At 41.0% G+C, this 15,642-nt stretch overlaps 1 protein-coding gene across 2 annotated transcripts; it reads right to left on the bottom strand.

Moving 5' to 3' along the window:
* Positions 1–938: 938 nt before the first annotated feature.
* On the bottom strand, positions 939–7,102 carry LOC123128914 (5' exonuclease Apollo). Of its 2 annotated transcripts, XM_044549027.1 has the most exons (10): positions 6,818–7,101; positions 6,599–6,704; positions 5,170–5,363; positions 4,889–5,095; positions 3,849–4,273; positions 3,521–3,698; positions 2,085–2,177; positions 1,725–1,957; positions 1,542–1,614; positions 939–1,299 (listed from the first exon to the last, which is right to left on the bottom strand). In XM_044549027.1, exons 1-10 carry the CDS (start codon positions 7,010–7,012, stop codon positions 1,198–1,200), a joined length of 1,806 nt encoding a protein of 601 aa, XP_044404962.1. In that variant the 5' UTR covers positions 7,013–7,101; the 3' UTR covers positions 939–1,197. The 2 variants fall into 2 exon arrangements, with proteins under 2 accessions (XP_044404962.1, XP_044404963.1); XM_044549028.1 differs by lacking the exon at positions 4,889–5,095 and having other exon boundaries at positions 6,818–7,102.
* Between the last annotated feature and the right edge of the window lie 8,540 nt (positions 7,103–15,642).

Genomic DNA, 15,642 nt, shown 5'->3' with positions numbered 1-15,642 from the left:
CATAGGGTGCTAGCCCCCTTCCGAGGAGGTGCTTTTTGACGACTGTTTCCGGGCTGTGCCGCGCCTGCCCTTGGCTTTCTTTGCCTTCATCCTACGCTTCTTCTCGGTGGCGTCGACCCAGGTGTACTCGGAATGTATGTGGAACGGATCGACCCAGGTGCCGCGCCTGCCCTTGGCTTTCTTTGCCTCATGGCCACCACCACAAAGTTTTTGCAACTAGCCTATTGTTGCAATCTATCTCATCGCAACAAGGGCTTTGTTGCAGGATCTGGATCCTTCAGAGAAATCACTGCTCGTGCTCCTCCCGATCTCCCGCCGAGTCTGCCACCTTCCTGTGGTACTCCGACCACCTCAAGCTTGCCGTGGAACAATCGCCAATATCTGTCCGCGGCGCCGCTGGTGTGAGAGGGGCCAGCTTCTGCAGCCCGACCCCCGCATGCCATGGCCTTGCAAGCGTCGCAGTCGCCTCGCTGCCATGACCGCCGCTCGAGGGGCATGCCTGAGCTCCGCTCTGGCCTCCCCTCTAGCCTCCGCCGTTGCTCCGTCGGTGGTGCTCTTTTATTCTTTTCCGCAACAACGGCCTTGTTGCAAAAGCACACCCGCAACATTATCTTTGTTACAGAAATTTCTCGATTCATACCACAAACACGTCATCTTTTTCAGTAAAAAAATCTGCAACATTATTGATGTTGTAGTAGTCCTCCCGCAACATCATCTATGTTGCAAAAAATAAAGACAAAAAGAATTGCAACAGAATATTTGTTGTAAAAGTTTCTGCAACAAGGCCTTTGTTGCAAACATTTCTGCAACAAGACCTCTGTACATATACGAGCTCCACAATAATATTACCAAATACAGCATCAGACACGAGCAAATGGGATCAAAATACTCCAATTCATGTAGTTAGGGAAATAAACTCAGCTTGAGACAAAAGGCCAGGCTAAAAATGTATCATGTTTGGAAATAAAATTAAGTAGATTATCATAGGTGTGAAATAAAATTAAGTGGATTATCCAATCAAACATGGAGTGGAGATCTTTGTGCTTCAAGCTAACTCATGATCAACAACATTAGCTTCATGTGGACAATTTCAAATGATACATTCATAAACTCTCTTGGCAGCATTCCTCGTAGATGGTAGCAAACATAATCTGGATCACCTTCATGAAGTCATAGTTTACAATCGGATAGTTGACTTTAGGGACCCACTAAACCTTGTACATGTCTGTGGGGCATCTCATTATACTTGTGGTGCAACAAATATAATGCCAAGTGTTCACGGAGTCCTTCGGCGTCAGACTGGCAATCAATGAATTATGTTATAAGCATTATAGTAAAGCATAACCAGATGTTTCCACTATTAATGAAATGTGAAAAAAGTACTGTATGTGACACATTTGATTAGAGAGAAATAATATTTACTAAGATTTATTGGCATTTTAGTGATGCCTACTCAATTTGAAAACGCATACTTCTCTATTGTTATATGGGAGATATTTAGGCAACATGGCAGATGAGAAAAGAGAGGAATGACTACTTACATCGTTAAAGAAGATATGTTTCTCTCCATCATATAAATCTAATGCCTTCATGATAAATATACCACTGTCGGATCTATCCAATTAGATAAAGAAAAGGAAAGCGAAGGGGCATGGTTAAATTAGTTCGTAAAATAATCCATTTAACATTTAAGAGAAATGGTGAAAATTTGGATAAAACTCAACTCGTTGTCTGAGTTTGATATGGTATGGAAGGTAATGTCCATGTCTTTGATTTTTACGCTATGGAGCTGAGGATATGCACTATGAAAATCTTCCCGGAAGTTGCATACAATAGACTGTGCTTGTGTTATCAATTCGTCAGTGCACCCCATTGGGCTCAATACCTCGAACCGTCTCTTCCAAAAATTTGCTACAACTAGGTACCAAGTCTTGGAATTTAGCAATGGTACAAGAACCTGCAGACGTGATCATGTCATGTCATAATGATTAGTTTTGTACATGCATTGAAGCAATGAAAAACTGGAAAATGTTATACATGGTGATAAGAAATGACTATACAAAGTGCCATAAATGTATACTCACTGCATCCATGTTTTCGAGTTTGAATCCCTGGTTGGGCTCAGATAGGTAGTTTGAAATGCTTTCTCGGCATGGGGAGGGGCCTTGAAGCATTTTCTGTATGAGAAAAATAGATATGTGGAAAATAAAAATAAGATCACTGTATATAATGATATATACTCCATCCGTCTAGGTGTGTAAGTCACCTTATGAAAATCAAAATGTTTCTTGTTTTTTGACATAAATAAAGGAATCAACCAATAAGAGATGTGGGGCGTGTATGCTTTTAATGACTTGAGACTACCAAACATAACATGCAGTGGTCAGTTCGTTGCATACAATGGTATTAATTAGCAAATAAACATTAAGTTCTCTCGTTTTTCTCTCCACCTTGGTTGTGTTGCACAACCTAAGATGACTTATTCACCTAGACGAAGACTAGCCACAATGAAGAGTAACATACACTAGTAACATAACTAGCCACAATGGAGAGTAACATACACTAGTAACATACACATATCCCTAGACTGTATTACTACCTTCATAGTGGGTAGTAACTTAAGTGTGGTAACATGCAAAGATTCATTTATTAGGTTATAGACTCATATTGCATTGGGACATGTGATGTTACAATAACTAGCTAAGTTACTACAACTATCTCTCTCCTCATTAACTCATTGCCACATAAGCAAATTTGCTGAGTTGGACTCGATGTTACTGCTGAAGTTACTCCCACTGTGGCTAGTCGAAGGGGGTACTACCTCTTTTCTGGTTTATAGGGCTCAATTTGTAAATCTCTCCAACCAAGATAGATGGTGAGTGGTGGAATAAATTTCGTAGTTTGCAAAAATACTTAATTACTACACTCGTTTTTCTTAAAAAGTTGTATTTACCGATGCATTAATTACAATGCATGCATCCATGACCATTAAATAACCAAAAACTTCAAGATGCATTGGTTAGTTTTTTCTTGATCCTTGCATGCAGCATGTTGAAATCTGAACAAGTCATGATGAGTAGTAGAGCTCAGACTTATAAAATGGAAACACGATTTTTTTTGAGATGAGCCCTATAAACCGGAAAGAAGGGAGTACTAATTAACAAAGTATATTAAGAATGATAAACATGATTAGTAGGTTTATTTTAGAGGTATTGAATGTGGGAGTACATACATACTCCAATGAATACAAAAAATTAGTGAAAAAAGGAGCGAAAAGTAGTAAAAACAAGCTAATGGGGTTAAGTGGAATACTAAAACAAGCTAATGAATACAGAAAATTAGTGGGAGTAATCTAAAACAAATCTACCACCACGAAAACACAAACATTTTTTTATCAAACAATGTAATGATGTAATGTGTAAAATTCAATAAAACAGGATATTACCGCTTTAAACAAATATACCTCAATCACATATTAATTAAATTGCTTATGGGGATGGATGAAAATAAATGCACTCACTCCAAGCTCGGAATGCAACACATGCTTCAAGAAATGTGCATCACGCTGTTCTGAAATGATAGCTTTGCCCATCATGTTGATAACATGTTTTGATATAGTATAACCGTTCACACCCATTGATAGTCCAAATGTCCTATGGTCCACCCATGTTTCTTCTATCTGCACAACTCTAGGGCTTCTTCATGCACATCAATTTTTTAAGAAAATAATACAAAAGTGAAGTGAGAAGTCAATTAATTAAATCAAATTTCATTTCAAGAATTTACAAGGGAGAAATGTGTCTGTATCGTGAGTTTCACGAAAGATTCCATTTTCCATAACTAATTACCTCTGCCCTCGGGACGGTATTCCTCGAATAAAATATTCATAGTCTTCCTTCCCTCTGGATGTTGTGCGGAAACAGATGCTTGATTGCGCATGTCCCTGTGTGGTGTGCGATAAATAGCGTCTCCTTACATAACTCAGTTCACTCGCAAAATTTGGGGGAGTGGTTGAAATGACCCACTGAGGCTGTAGAAGTTGCAGTGCCTGCTCTAATTCATTACTAGAGGAGTGATTGGAGAAACAAACACGCCATACATTACCATCCTGCTCAGCTTCTGTTAGGCTGGGTTTCCGGTTTTGAGCATAGGCATTGGAATACCGCCATGCTGAAGGACGAATAAATAAAGGTTCTGGCTGATCGCTAGCCCTTGCCTCTTCGAGCTTCTCGGCTGCTATCTTATTTAGCTCCTCGGATCGAACTGGCAGTACCTGCCAAGTTAAGAAGTTAGAATATCTATTTACCTCTAGAATCCTAATGCAAAGTTGTGGATGTAATCTTTTTTAGTAATTTTTGCCGCACATAATATGATATTACAATGTTCTCTCACTCTTGGAGTTAATCTTGACATGTGTGCACGTGCATGTGTGTGTATCATGTTAGTGGGCTAGCTGTTGTGCATGCTAGTTGAGTGGTGTACGTGCCCATTGCATGACGCCCAGGTCATATGGCCGTTGAGGAGAGTTGCGCAAGTCCCGAGGATAACCATGTTAGTACAAAGTTGTCATCTATTTTGAAACGGAGAGAGTATGTAGCCAGCGGATTGTTAACTGGATGTTGTTAGTTAGCGAGCATAGTGCGTGGAGTTAGTGGTTAGTGGAGAATGACGTGAGGCCGTGTGTGGTGGCTGGTGTGCGTGCGTGCATCTCCTGTACGTGTTACTTAAGTGATTAGATGAATGAGAGAAAAGTGTGACCATGAGGGCTGGAGAAAATATGTAGCCTCTAGTACATTATTTTCTCATATGTGGGTGTAATTTGAAGAAACAAATAACATAATGGAAGGTCGCATTAACAGAATTGAATGTATTTCATAGATTAACACACCTGGAAGCGACCAGTTGGATCATCAGTGATTATTTCAGGGACAGTGTGGGACAATGTGTTAAAACAATCCAAGTACAGTCCCTTATCAACATAGATTTTCGATCTAAATGACCTTGACACCTCTTTTAAGATATCTTCTTGGCCAAGTCTTTGACATCCAAGATAAATGAAAGGTGCACGCGAATGCTTTGATATGCAAGCTATAACCTGCAATCAGGGAGCCGTTTCTTAGTCCAATAAGTCACAACAAGCATATATAAAGCCTCAGTCTAGAAGGAAACCTGCTGAATCGCAGACTCCTTGCTCGGAAACTCGAGGAATTTGGGAAATGTCAAGTCCAGGTACACAGTGTCCAACCGGCAAAGATTTGCTTCCAATTTCAGTAGCAATTTCTGCACACAATGTGATGTGAGCCGACAGTCCCCCGTGTGCAGTATGGTACCAAATGGACCCTCGAACAACAACATAACCGCTCCTGGAGTCACAGCGCACGGAAAGTGTCAACCGCCCAGCCCCAACCATGTTCAATTTGCAGCGCGTGTATTATTAAATATGTGAACATGTTTATGACTAATAAGTGTGGAATTGTCTTTAGAATTGATCTAATGATACTCATTTTCTAATGTATATGTTGATAGTTTTCTTCTAGAAACTTAATCAATTATTAAAAAAAGAAACAATGTATAGACTCAATAAAAAGCGAAGAGGGCAACTGGCGAGAAATATATTTTGATAAATAGAAAAAAAATATTAAGTTGTATTAATTACTATTTATGTTTGTTGGATGTTGTTGTGTGTATGTTTTTTTTTTCAGTTTTCTATGCAATATATGGGCAATACATGACAAGGTTTCAAATTTTGGTCATGGTAAGTTTCCATAACTCACCGAAATTTAAAAAAAATCAAGTTCATCTAAATTTTGATCAATCAAAATCCAGTTAATTTTAACAAAATTTGAAAAGTTTATGTTTCTTTTAAAATAGTTGGCATCTGTTCCCAAATTTTAAGCTTACAAATATTTTGGTACCCTCCAAAATTACTAAAATTTCAGAAATTTAGTTGAAATTTAGAACCTTAATACATGATAGAGGTAGATTCTTTGGGTCTTCCTTTTATTCATATTAATGCAGACATATTACTCTTTCAACGATGGGCACTATCCTATACACAGTGTACTTACTTTTCACACACATGTGGTCTATAATAGATTTATATATACACAGACGAGACTTGGGTCATGTATAATTCTTGAATTGGCCTATTTGTTAGGCACATCTTTTTTCTTCCTCGGATATAACACCAAATATTATATAGTATATAACTCAATTGTTAAAAAGCACTAAACATCGATTGGGTGGCTAGTAGGGCAGTTGTACCTTCAGGCTTTAGTCTACCCAGAAGGAAACTCCATGTTTAACATTTAATGCCTTATTACGTGTATGTAGTGGCGGAAGCAAGTGTGAACTTGATGTAGAAAGCTTAAAACTTGGTGTTCTACTAATTTTATTGTAGGATTACCTGGAGTATTTTGCACCTCTTTCCAAAAAATAATTGTTGTACATCTGTACACCCAAGTACTACTTTATTATTTCCATTCAATTGTTTATGACTCGTTGATGCAGATTATTCTTTTATCTGAGGTTTCTATTGACAACGAGAGAATTTGATAGACGGTGTGGCCGTTCTCCAACTTGCTAGATTCAAGATTACCAGCACAGTGATTGGCATCGTAGGCGGTGACGGAAAAGGCGCCGTCAGGGTCGTCCACCACCCACCTCTTTCCCACCTCCATTTCCACAAACTTAACCCGCTCCAGCTACAATTAATACAACCAAACCGGACGAGAGGTCTCGATTAATCAGCACAAACACCGTACCAAACAGGAACTAGCAAAATTTAACCGAGGCTCTCCAGCAGCAAGTATCTAACCTGGGGATAGCGTTCGAGGGCGAGGCGCATGGTGAGCTGCGTGGCGTAGACGGTGTCGCCGGGGCCGGCCCAGGCACCGGCAATGTGGTCCGTGTGCGCGTGGGTGATGAAGCGGTGGCACCGGTGGCGGCGGGATGGGCCCCATGTGTCGACGGTGAAGGGGAGACCCAGCGGCATCTCCGGCGGCGTCCTCATCGTAGCTGAAGCTTTACCGGAGCTACGGCTTGGTTCTCCACTCTCCACTCCGCGCTGTCTTGTTTTGGTGGATGGAGTACGTAGCTAGGTTGCGTCCGTTTACATACTAGCAGGTAGCAGCTGAGGGGAAAGTGGTGCCTTCCGGAGGAAGGAAGAGAGCGCCTTAGTGGATTTGCACCTTTAGTTCTTTTACATGGACGGTTAGGCTTTACACGTCCGACCACCTACCTAGTACCACCTTTGCCTGGCTGCTCTCGACACGAATACAAACAGTTAAACATTTAACTAGAAGTATAATTAGCTTGTTGTGTTGGCAGCATCCTATTGGTTGGACATTAGCCCATATGTTTGTTGGACTGACGCATGCATGGATTACTACAAGCAATAATCACTGGAGAGGAGTGCAACTTGGCTTGATACTAGAGCATTTCTGTCACATCCAAATTTTCCCTAGGTTTAGGATGTGCATTTATAATCATTTGCATCCATGATTTTCCTTGCATATTTGGTTTTTGAAACAAACATGGCCAATTCTTCTATACCTACTAATAAAGGGACTAATGTTTCTGCCTGTCCGTCATCAAATTACCCTCGAGGTTGGCAAAAATTACCCACAAATGTCATCCCTAAGTGGCAAAAATGATTCTTTTTTCTTAAGTCGTGGCTGTTTGTGTTTGGTTCATCTACAAATATACCCTCACACGACACAAGCACACAAAGCATGTGACTGGCTAGCATCCATCAGGAGGTCTGGGTTCGATCGCTGGTTCTCCCAATTTTTTCTGACTTTTCTCCATGAATTTCATTTGGCGTAAGATAGAGCTGCATCTCCAAGTGTCGTTTAGCAGATGGGCTGCACAATGTAATCTGAGCCCGGCTATTCTCTTTTAAACTTTTTTTGCAGACCCAAGTACTTTTTAAAATATTTATATCTTTCAACCCTAACTCCAAATTTAGCATGTTATATATGGAAATCGCTCAGAAAACTCTGTAGCTGCTAAATATAAGGAGGCATACGACGAGCACATGGGGACGCTCCCCCTTGTAATCTTAGCCAGTTGGCTTGTGTTTGGGGATCAGTGCAAGTTTAACCGGAATGATTTTCAATGTCTCAATATAGCAGCCGTGAGTATATATGCACAGTTTCAATCTGTCCAAGTGTCCATACACATTATTTAATTCCAGGCAGGGTGCACATGTCCGTGCAGAATCGAGCGCCTGATTCATTTATGAACTTCCTGGAAGTCATTTTATTATATGCACAGCCGTCACATACCAAACCAAGCATATATCTTTTCAAGTCACTTGTTGATTCATCTGTGCTGTCAGTTATTTTAAGTTTGATTCGGTAACAATGACGAGAAGTTGTAATTCTCTTCCAGGCACCAGTTCAGTACACGTTGGAAGAAGGATTTGGAGAGACCGGCCCCCATGTGTCAACTATGTTCAACGAAATGTGGAGCGTGGTTTTAAATGGAGATTCTTGGTATCGTGTGTCCGGACGTAAGTCAGTAGGAGAGCAAGAAGGTGACGAGGTTAACAGCTTCCCGTGCAACGGAAGCGTGAAATGATGTCATGGAATCTCACAATTAGCCTGTTGCAATTCAAGATTAGAGAAGTGATAGTATGTATCTTTGTAATGAATGAATAAAAAGAATTCTGCTCAGTGTATTATTGTGTATTTTTTATGTCACTCGTGGTAGTTAATCAAATGGTATGTTAATTTGAGAAATGCTTTGCCTGAACAACTAAGCTTTCTTCAACGAATCAACGTCGGTCGATGAAAAATCGTGGAGTACACGGCTGTTTCTCCAAAATGGGACAAGTTGAGTTGCATGTCAAACCAACGTACATGCATGGTAAAGTTCCGCGTTGAGGGTCCCACATGAATGCATGCAATTTCTGAACACAAGTTACTCCTAGTTCATTAATGCTCTGCGTGTCTAAGATAGGTAGGCCAACGAAGTCACTTTCGTGCCACAAAGCGTGCGCCCTAGTTACTACACGCACTTTTAAATGCACCATCTCCCCATTGGATGATTTATGGAATCAGCGGTAAAAATGTTTGGAACAAAGTGTGCATCCGTTTTTTACTAACTTTATACACCAGGTGTCACAATGAAAATGAAGAAGTCTTTTCCATTATAAATCAAGAGTTCAGTTCACTGCCGGGAGCTTTGAACTCCTTATTTATTGTACTAGAAAAAAAGAGTGTGCATTAAGAATCCATTATCCGTGGAGAAAAAAGGTGGGAGATTGAGGAGCGTGATGCATTGAATTGAAGCTCTGGTTATTGGGTACCAGTTGAGTAGGATGCATGCACGCCATGTCGGAAGTCAGAACAGGAATGACACTATGCATCATTTAATACGAAAACCACTAGAGCTATACACGGCAAAAAGAGGTAATATCATTGAGAGTCATAGAACTTGTGTTCGATGTTCAGTTTGATGCTAAAACTTTAAAAATACAGATTTGTGGTCATCCAACTTGCGTTCTTGTGCAAATACGGTCACTTTGGTCATATTTAGACGTATCCCGCGCTTACGTGGCACCCCAGCATGGCTACGGCCCATTGTTAGTGACTGAAACAGCTCGCCGCATTTTTTCTTTGCAGAAGCACCCTTGCTCTGTATTTAATTAATTTAATTGAGCATAATCCCCTCTGTGTGTCCCACTTGTCAGCATGAGGTGGTGTGAAAAATGAAAATAAAAAGTACACGCGCAGGGATTTGAACTCCATACACCTCGGGTACATCCATGCACAAGCAAACCACTACACCAACTACATATTCCTTTTTTTTGCGGGTGAACTACATATTCCTTACTGTAAAGAGGTAAACCTGATTTCATATTAGACGCAGTTCTTCCTAGATTCCGTTTTCCCAGGTTCGGCTAGTAAAAACTGGATACCGGAAAATCTCGCCTTTTTTCACCAAAAAGCAATTAAGAAAACTGTTTCAAAATGTATAATGTTTAATTCATACCATACAGAACTTTGTCATGAGCGAGAATTTTTTATTCCATTTTTTTCGAGAGGGTTGGAAAAATCCGGGTTTCAAAATATCTTGGCCACTCCAGTTTTTATCTACCAAAATTTTGAAATGAATTTTGAATTCAAATCTTTTTATCGTCTAAATATATTTAATTTAGCAAAAAAAAGTGATGCCTGTTATAGTGGTCAGCTCAACTCCTCTCTTATATAGAAGTTTGCATGTTCAATTCATTGTTACAGTTCGAGACCATTTTTATAAATGAGCATGAATAAAGAAAAATATATTTCACAATACAAGGAATAGAATCACGGCCCCTGCCACTAAGCTAACTATGTCATTATGATATTGTATGCACACAAAAGTTATTATATTTGACATAGTTTTTGTCGTTTAAATTCAAAATTTCGTGGACAACATTTTTTTCGGGGACCGCCAAATTTTCTAGGGACTGATCAGTTGCCGAAAATTCGGTCTGAGAGAAAAAGAACCTGAATACGAGTAGTGGTCGTGGACAATATATAAAATCGGGCTTCTCTCTTTACAGGCACTGGTTGGTACTTAGTGTAGCGCTGCAGTGTATCCACGCTTGAGGTTGAGAGATCGAATCTGTTAGGCCACCCTTTTTTGTCACTCAATTCGTGTTGGGGCTTCTGTTTGTGATTAAACGAATTTTAGTTGATCATGTTGAACGTCAATCGGCACTGATGGAATGATGTATGGCGGACTATTTTATTGACAGGTCCCGTGTTTGAACCCCATGTGTGTCATCTTTTTCATTATATTTGGGGGCTTTGTGGGCATTAAATAAATTGTGAGGGAGTCTCTATAAAAAATCCAGCGTGCTATGATCACCTAGTGCCTTGTGCATTCCCAACCACTGACAAGTGGGCCTCCATCGGGCTTGCACGCCATGTGGACAAGCCATGTGGCTGGATACGAGAGGAAGCACCGTATATGCACGCGTGGACAAGTTATGTGACTATAAATCCGTATTTTTGAAGTTTAGCATCAAACTGAACATTGAGCGCAAGTTTTATAGCTCCCAGTGATATTACTACCTCTAAATAGAACGGATCACTGCTTCTAGCGACCGCAGCAAAGCAGTGCGTGCAAATGATTTGGCCTACACTACGCGTCATCCGGCTGATACGAGGCTATTATATCAGCCGGGTCTACAGCCACACCACCAGGCCGCACTGACGTTCGCACTTTGCTCCAATGTCCTCGTACACGGTTTAAAAAAAAAGAGTCCTCGTACACGTTTTTTTTTAAAAGAGTCCTCGTACACGGTCACGCGACTCTCCTTTTAAACGAAAACCCTCCCAAGTCTTTTAGGCTATCTCCAACACCGACCCGTAATCTAGGCACAAAAAAAATATCAGTCCGGTAGTTCGTTAAAAAAAATATTTTCTTCCTTGCCAGACCGGCAATCCGAGCCTTCACACCAATATGTCATCACCACCGTGTAGGCCGCCTCCTTCTCCGTCCTCTCCAGCTCATCCTTCAGCTGTTGCAACATCTTGTAACGGACGGCTTGCATGATCGTTCTTACGTCGTCTTTCAAGGTCAACATCTTCGCGTCCTTCGTTGCTCACCTTCTTCTCTTTAAGCATGGTCTACTTCTCTTCGAGCTTAAGCTTCTTCTCGGTCGTCTCCATCAAAGTTAAACCACTCCTTTTCCCCATTGATGTCCGAGCGCTTGACGTATGCCTCATCTTTCTTCGTCAAGATGTCTTTGAATCTCTCTGTCATCTTTGCTGCCGCACCTTTTCGCTTTGTCATCTCATTCTCCCACTTCTTTCCCCGGAACCCTCTTCTAACTTTCTTGGGCGGTTCTTTTGTTGGGTTGGTTGGATCACTGGTTTCTTCCTGTTTGCACGGGCGGCGCTCTTGGCAATGCATAGAATCCATTTGGATCATCCTTGCAACTTCAACCAACAATGTATGACAGTAAAGTTCTTCTTCTCCAACCTCTTGAACACAGTACCCGCACGAGAAGGCTACAAAATAAAACATTGTCAATGATGACCCACAAGTATAGGAGATCAATCATAGTCCTTCCGATAAGCAAGAATGTCGAATCCAACAAGGAGCAGAAGAAATTAATAAGCGATTTTCAGTAAGGTATTCTCTGCAAGTGTTGTAAGATAATTGTGACAAATAGTTCGATAACAAAACAAGTAGTAGCAAGTAACAAGTAACCAAAGTAGCAAGGTGGCCCAATCAAAAATATTGCTAAGGACAAGCCGGAAGTACTTCTTATAGTGACTAAAGCGTTCTCGAGGACACACGGGAATTCATCTAGTTACTTTCATCACGTTTCATTGATTCACGTTCATTATTTTCATAAGTTGTTATGTGGGTGGACCGGAGGTAAGGTGTTGTTCTTAAACAAACAACCTACTTATGATTACCCTGTCCATGCAAGCATCCGCAAATATAAGAGAAGAATTAGGATAAATCTAACTATAGCATTAAACAAAAGGATCCGAAACAACCTCCTTATGGAACAACTCATAATCTGGGGCTAATGTTTCCGTCACTCCCGCAACCCAACATCTAGAAACTAATCCCACAATGCATCCCCCTAGGCTCAAACATGATTGTAGCGACCAGACCTCAAACAGTCTGATCTCTGTGCTCCGGTGTCATCCCTGGATCAGTAATGCTGACACCACACAATACTCGAAGGATTTATAGCAGTAATACTTCAATTTCTTCTTCATAATCTTCGCGTGTAGCCTTGAGTTCTTCCTCCAGTTCCTTGATTCTAGTCTTAGCCTTCTTCAGATCTATCATGTCGGCGCACATCTGATTCTTCTGTCGTCGAATGTGCTGGTTTAACTCCTGGATAAAAGCTGCAATTGATCTATCTTTCCTGATGCTGATCATCTCCCAGTGTTCATCTCGGCGCCCACAAATCTGGTAGATAGTATCCTTGAGATCCTTGCGGTAGACTTCTCCCATGCGTCCCATGGCGATGTGAGCTGCCATACTCTTTCCTAGACTCCAAGTTGGTGCATCAAAAGAAAACTCTATGAGCTCAGTGACTGGCATGAACGTCCTTCCTGGAACTTGAACTTGAATCATCCAGCGCTCTTCTTCAGGTAAAGTGGCGTTGTAGGTTCCCGTGAAGCTTGGTACTCCTATGTTCAGGTATCTAGTGACTTCCTTCAAGTGGCGTCCAAAGGGTGTATCTTCATCTGGTTGTGTGAACTTGTTCCTTGCATCCGCCATTCTAAAGAGTAGAAAAGATGAGAAGTCAGAAGAGAAGAGAGTGGGTAGTGATCTAGGTCTCTTAGCTTAGTGGTCGTGTCCTACAGTCAGCGTGTGCTCTGATACCATCTCTGTAGCGACCAGACCTCAAACAGTCTGATCTCTGTGCTCCGGTGTCATCCCTGGATCAGTAATGCTGACACCACACAGTACTCGAAGGATTTATAACAGAGTAGCAATCACACACTTATTACATCGAGTGTCTCAAAAGAGAACTTATTACAATAAATATGGCTTAAGGCCATCTAATAACGATAACAGCGGAAGGCTTGGAAGGTAAGTGAGTCCATCAACTCCAACGGCATCACTGAGTATAGAACCACGACCTAAAAACTCCTTAATCATCGTCTGAAAAGTCTGCAACATTAACGTTGCAGCCCGAAAACGGGTCAGCACATGGAATATGCTGGCAAGGTAACACATAGAGAGTAATGGAATGCAATAACTATACTATATGCATATTTGGCTGGTGGAAAGCTCTATGGTTACAGTTTTTGCGTAAAGCCAATTTTTCCCTACTTCAAAGGAATAAATTTAATTACTATCATGGTGGTTGTTAAACATTAAGAATGGTTGACAGCATTCTCAATCCCAATTAAAGTAACATCATTAAAACCCAACAAAATTAACTTTAGAGTAACATGTTGAGATTCACATGATAATCCAGGTACTAGATACTCAAGATGTCCATAACCGGGGACACGGCTAATCATGATTAGTTTATTACACTCTGCAGAGGTTTGCGCACTTTTCCCCACAAGACTCGATCGCCTCCGTTTGTTTTCTCGCACTACATGGTGTTTGAGAACACGGATGACCGAGACATAGTCTTTCAGAAGCGCTAGCACCTTAAGATCGGGTAGACCGTACCACCTACATCCCCTACATCTGCTAGTCTACCACTGTAAGAGTTCGCACAACTTAGTCAACTATGCCAGAGCCCATAATGGCTTGTGGCTGCACACGGAAGTTTCTAGTATGAATAATCCCATGATCCCTTTGAGCCTGGGTGGCGGTCCAAAAGAAAACAGGCAAGTCCTGGAATACCCAGGTGCCTCAATCCACCCAGATGTGTGTTAGGTTGCCACCTTAGATAAATCATTAATTAACAATCTCACATCTGTCATGGATTTCACTCACCCAATCCACGTCTACTAGCATAGCATGGCATAATAAGCAAACGTAGAAGTAACTCCCAAAGGTTTGATAATAAACAGGTAATAGGTACTACCTCATCTACTTCCCATCCCACAATTTAATTAGATCCTATTCATGCAATGTGTGAGGATTGATCTAATGCAATAAAACTGGGTTGTAGAAAAAGGTATGATCAAAGTGTTACTTGCCTTGCTGATGATCCGCGAAACCTAGAGATTCAACGTAACAGGCGGCGCACTCCGGGTATTCTATCGCAGACAAACCAACAAGCATACAATAAGTACTCATCTAATGCACAGGTAAAACACAAATAGAAGATCTAACCAGAAAGTTCAACTTAAGGACCCTGGTTGGCAAAAAGAATCAAATCGAATGAAGCAAAAGAAAACAAACGGCGAAAGAAACAACTTCATTCTAGTAATCTGGATCTAAGGCAAATTTTACAGTAGCAAAAACATGTTTAAGTTGATTATTCGGAAAGAGGGTTTCGAGACGAAACTCCAGGCGCTTGAATCGCCTGATTCCGATAAACGAGCGAAAAGTTATACTAAAACGAAAATCGGATCAGAAATCGCGATCAGAAAAATAACCGCGAAAATCCGACGAAAAAGAAAAACGACGAACAGAATTTTTTTTAAACGGCACGGAAAACGAGGCGGCGGCGAACCTCGGGCGGCGAGTTGCTCCGGCGAGTCGGCGGCTGGCGGCGGCGGCGGCGGCTAGGGTTAGGGTTTCGGGGCTGGCGGCTGGGCTCTCTCTCTCGGGCCGGGCGGCGGCTTATAAAGCCTCGGCCGGCGGAGTCCTGGCCGAGTACGGCCCAAAGTCGGTTCCGCATTTTTTTTAAATAATTCCGCTCGGAAGAAAAATAAAACGAAATACTAAACGGACTCCAAAAATCACGAAATAAATTTTCTCGGGTTCCTAAAATCAAGCCCGATAAAGTGAACATTTATGTGGGCCCAAACTACAACTTTGAAAAACGCACATTTTTCCTAAATTCAAATAAAAATACCGAAAAACTCCGAAATAAAACTTATTTGATTTTTTATTAAATCCTCAATATTTCTATATTTTGGGAAAGTCATTTTATTCCCCCTCTCATATTTTTGTAATAGAAATAATTGATGATAAAATAAATAAAATAAAATGATCCTGTTTACATAATTTGAGAAAACTCAAATATGTAAATAACGAAATCCC

The sequence above is a fragment of the Triticum aestivum genome, chromosome 6A (genome assembly GCF_018294505.1).
Source record: "Triticum aestivum cultivar Chinese Spring chromosome 6A, IWGSC CS RefSeq v2.1, whole genome shotgun sequence".
Classification (NCBI taxonomy): domain Eukaryota; kingdom Viridiplantae; phylum Streptophyta; class Magnoliopsida; order Poales; family Poaceae; genus Triticum; species Triticum aestivum.
The sequence above is the reverse complement of the archived record's forward strand: the minus strand, read 5'-3'. Positions and strand labels throughout refer to the sequence as shown.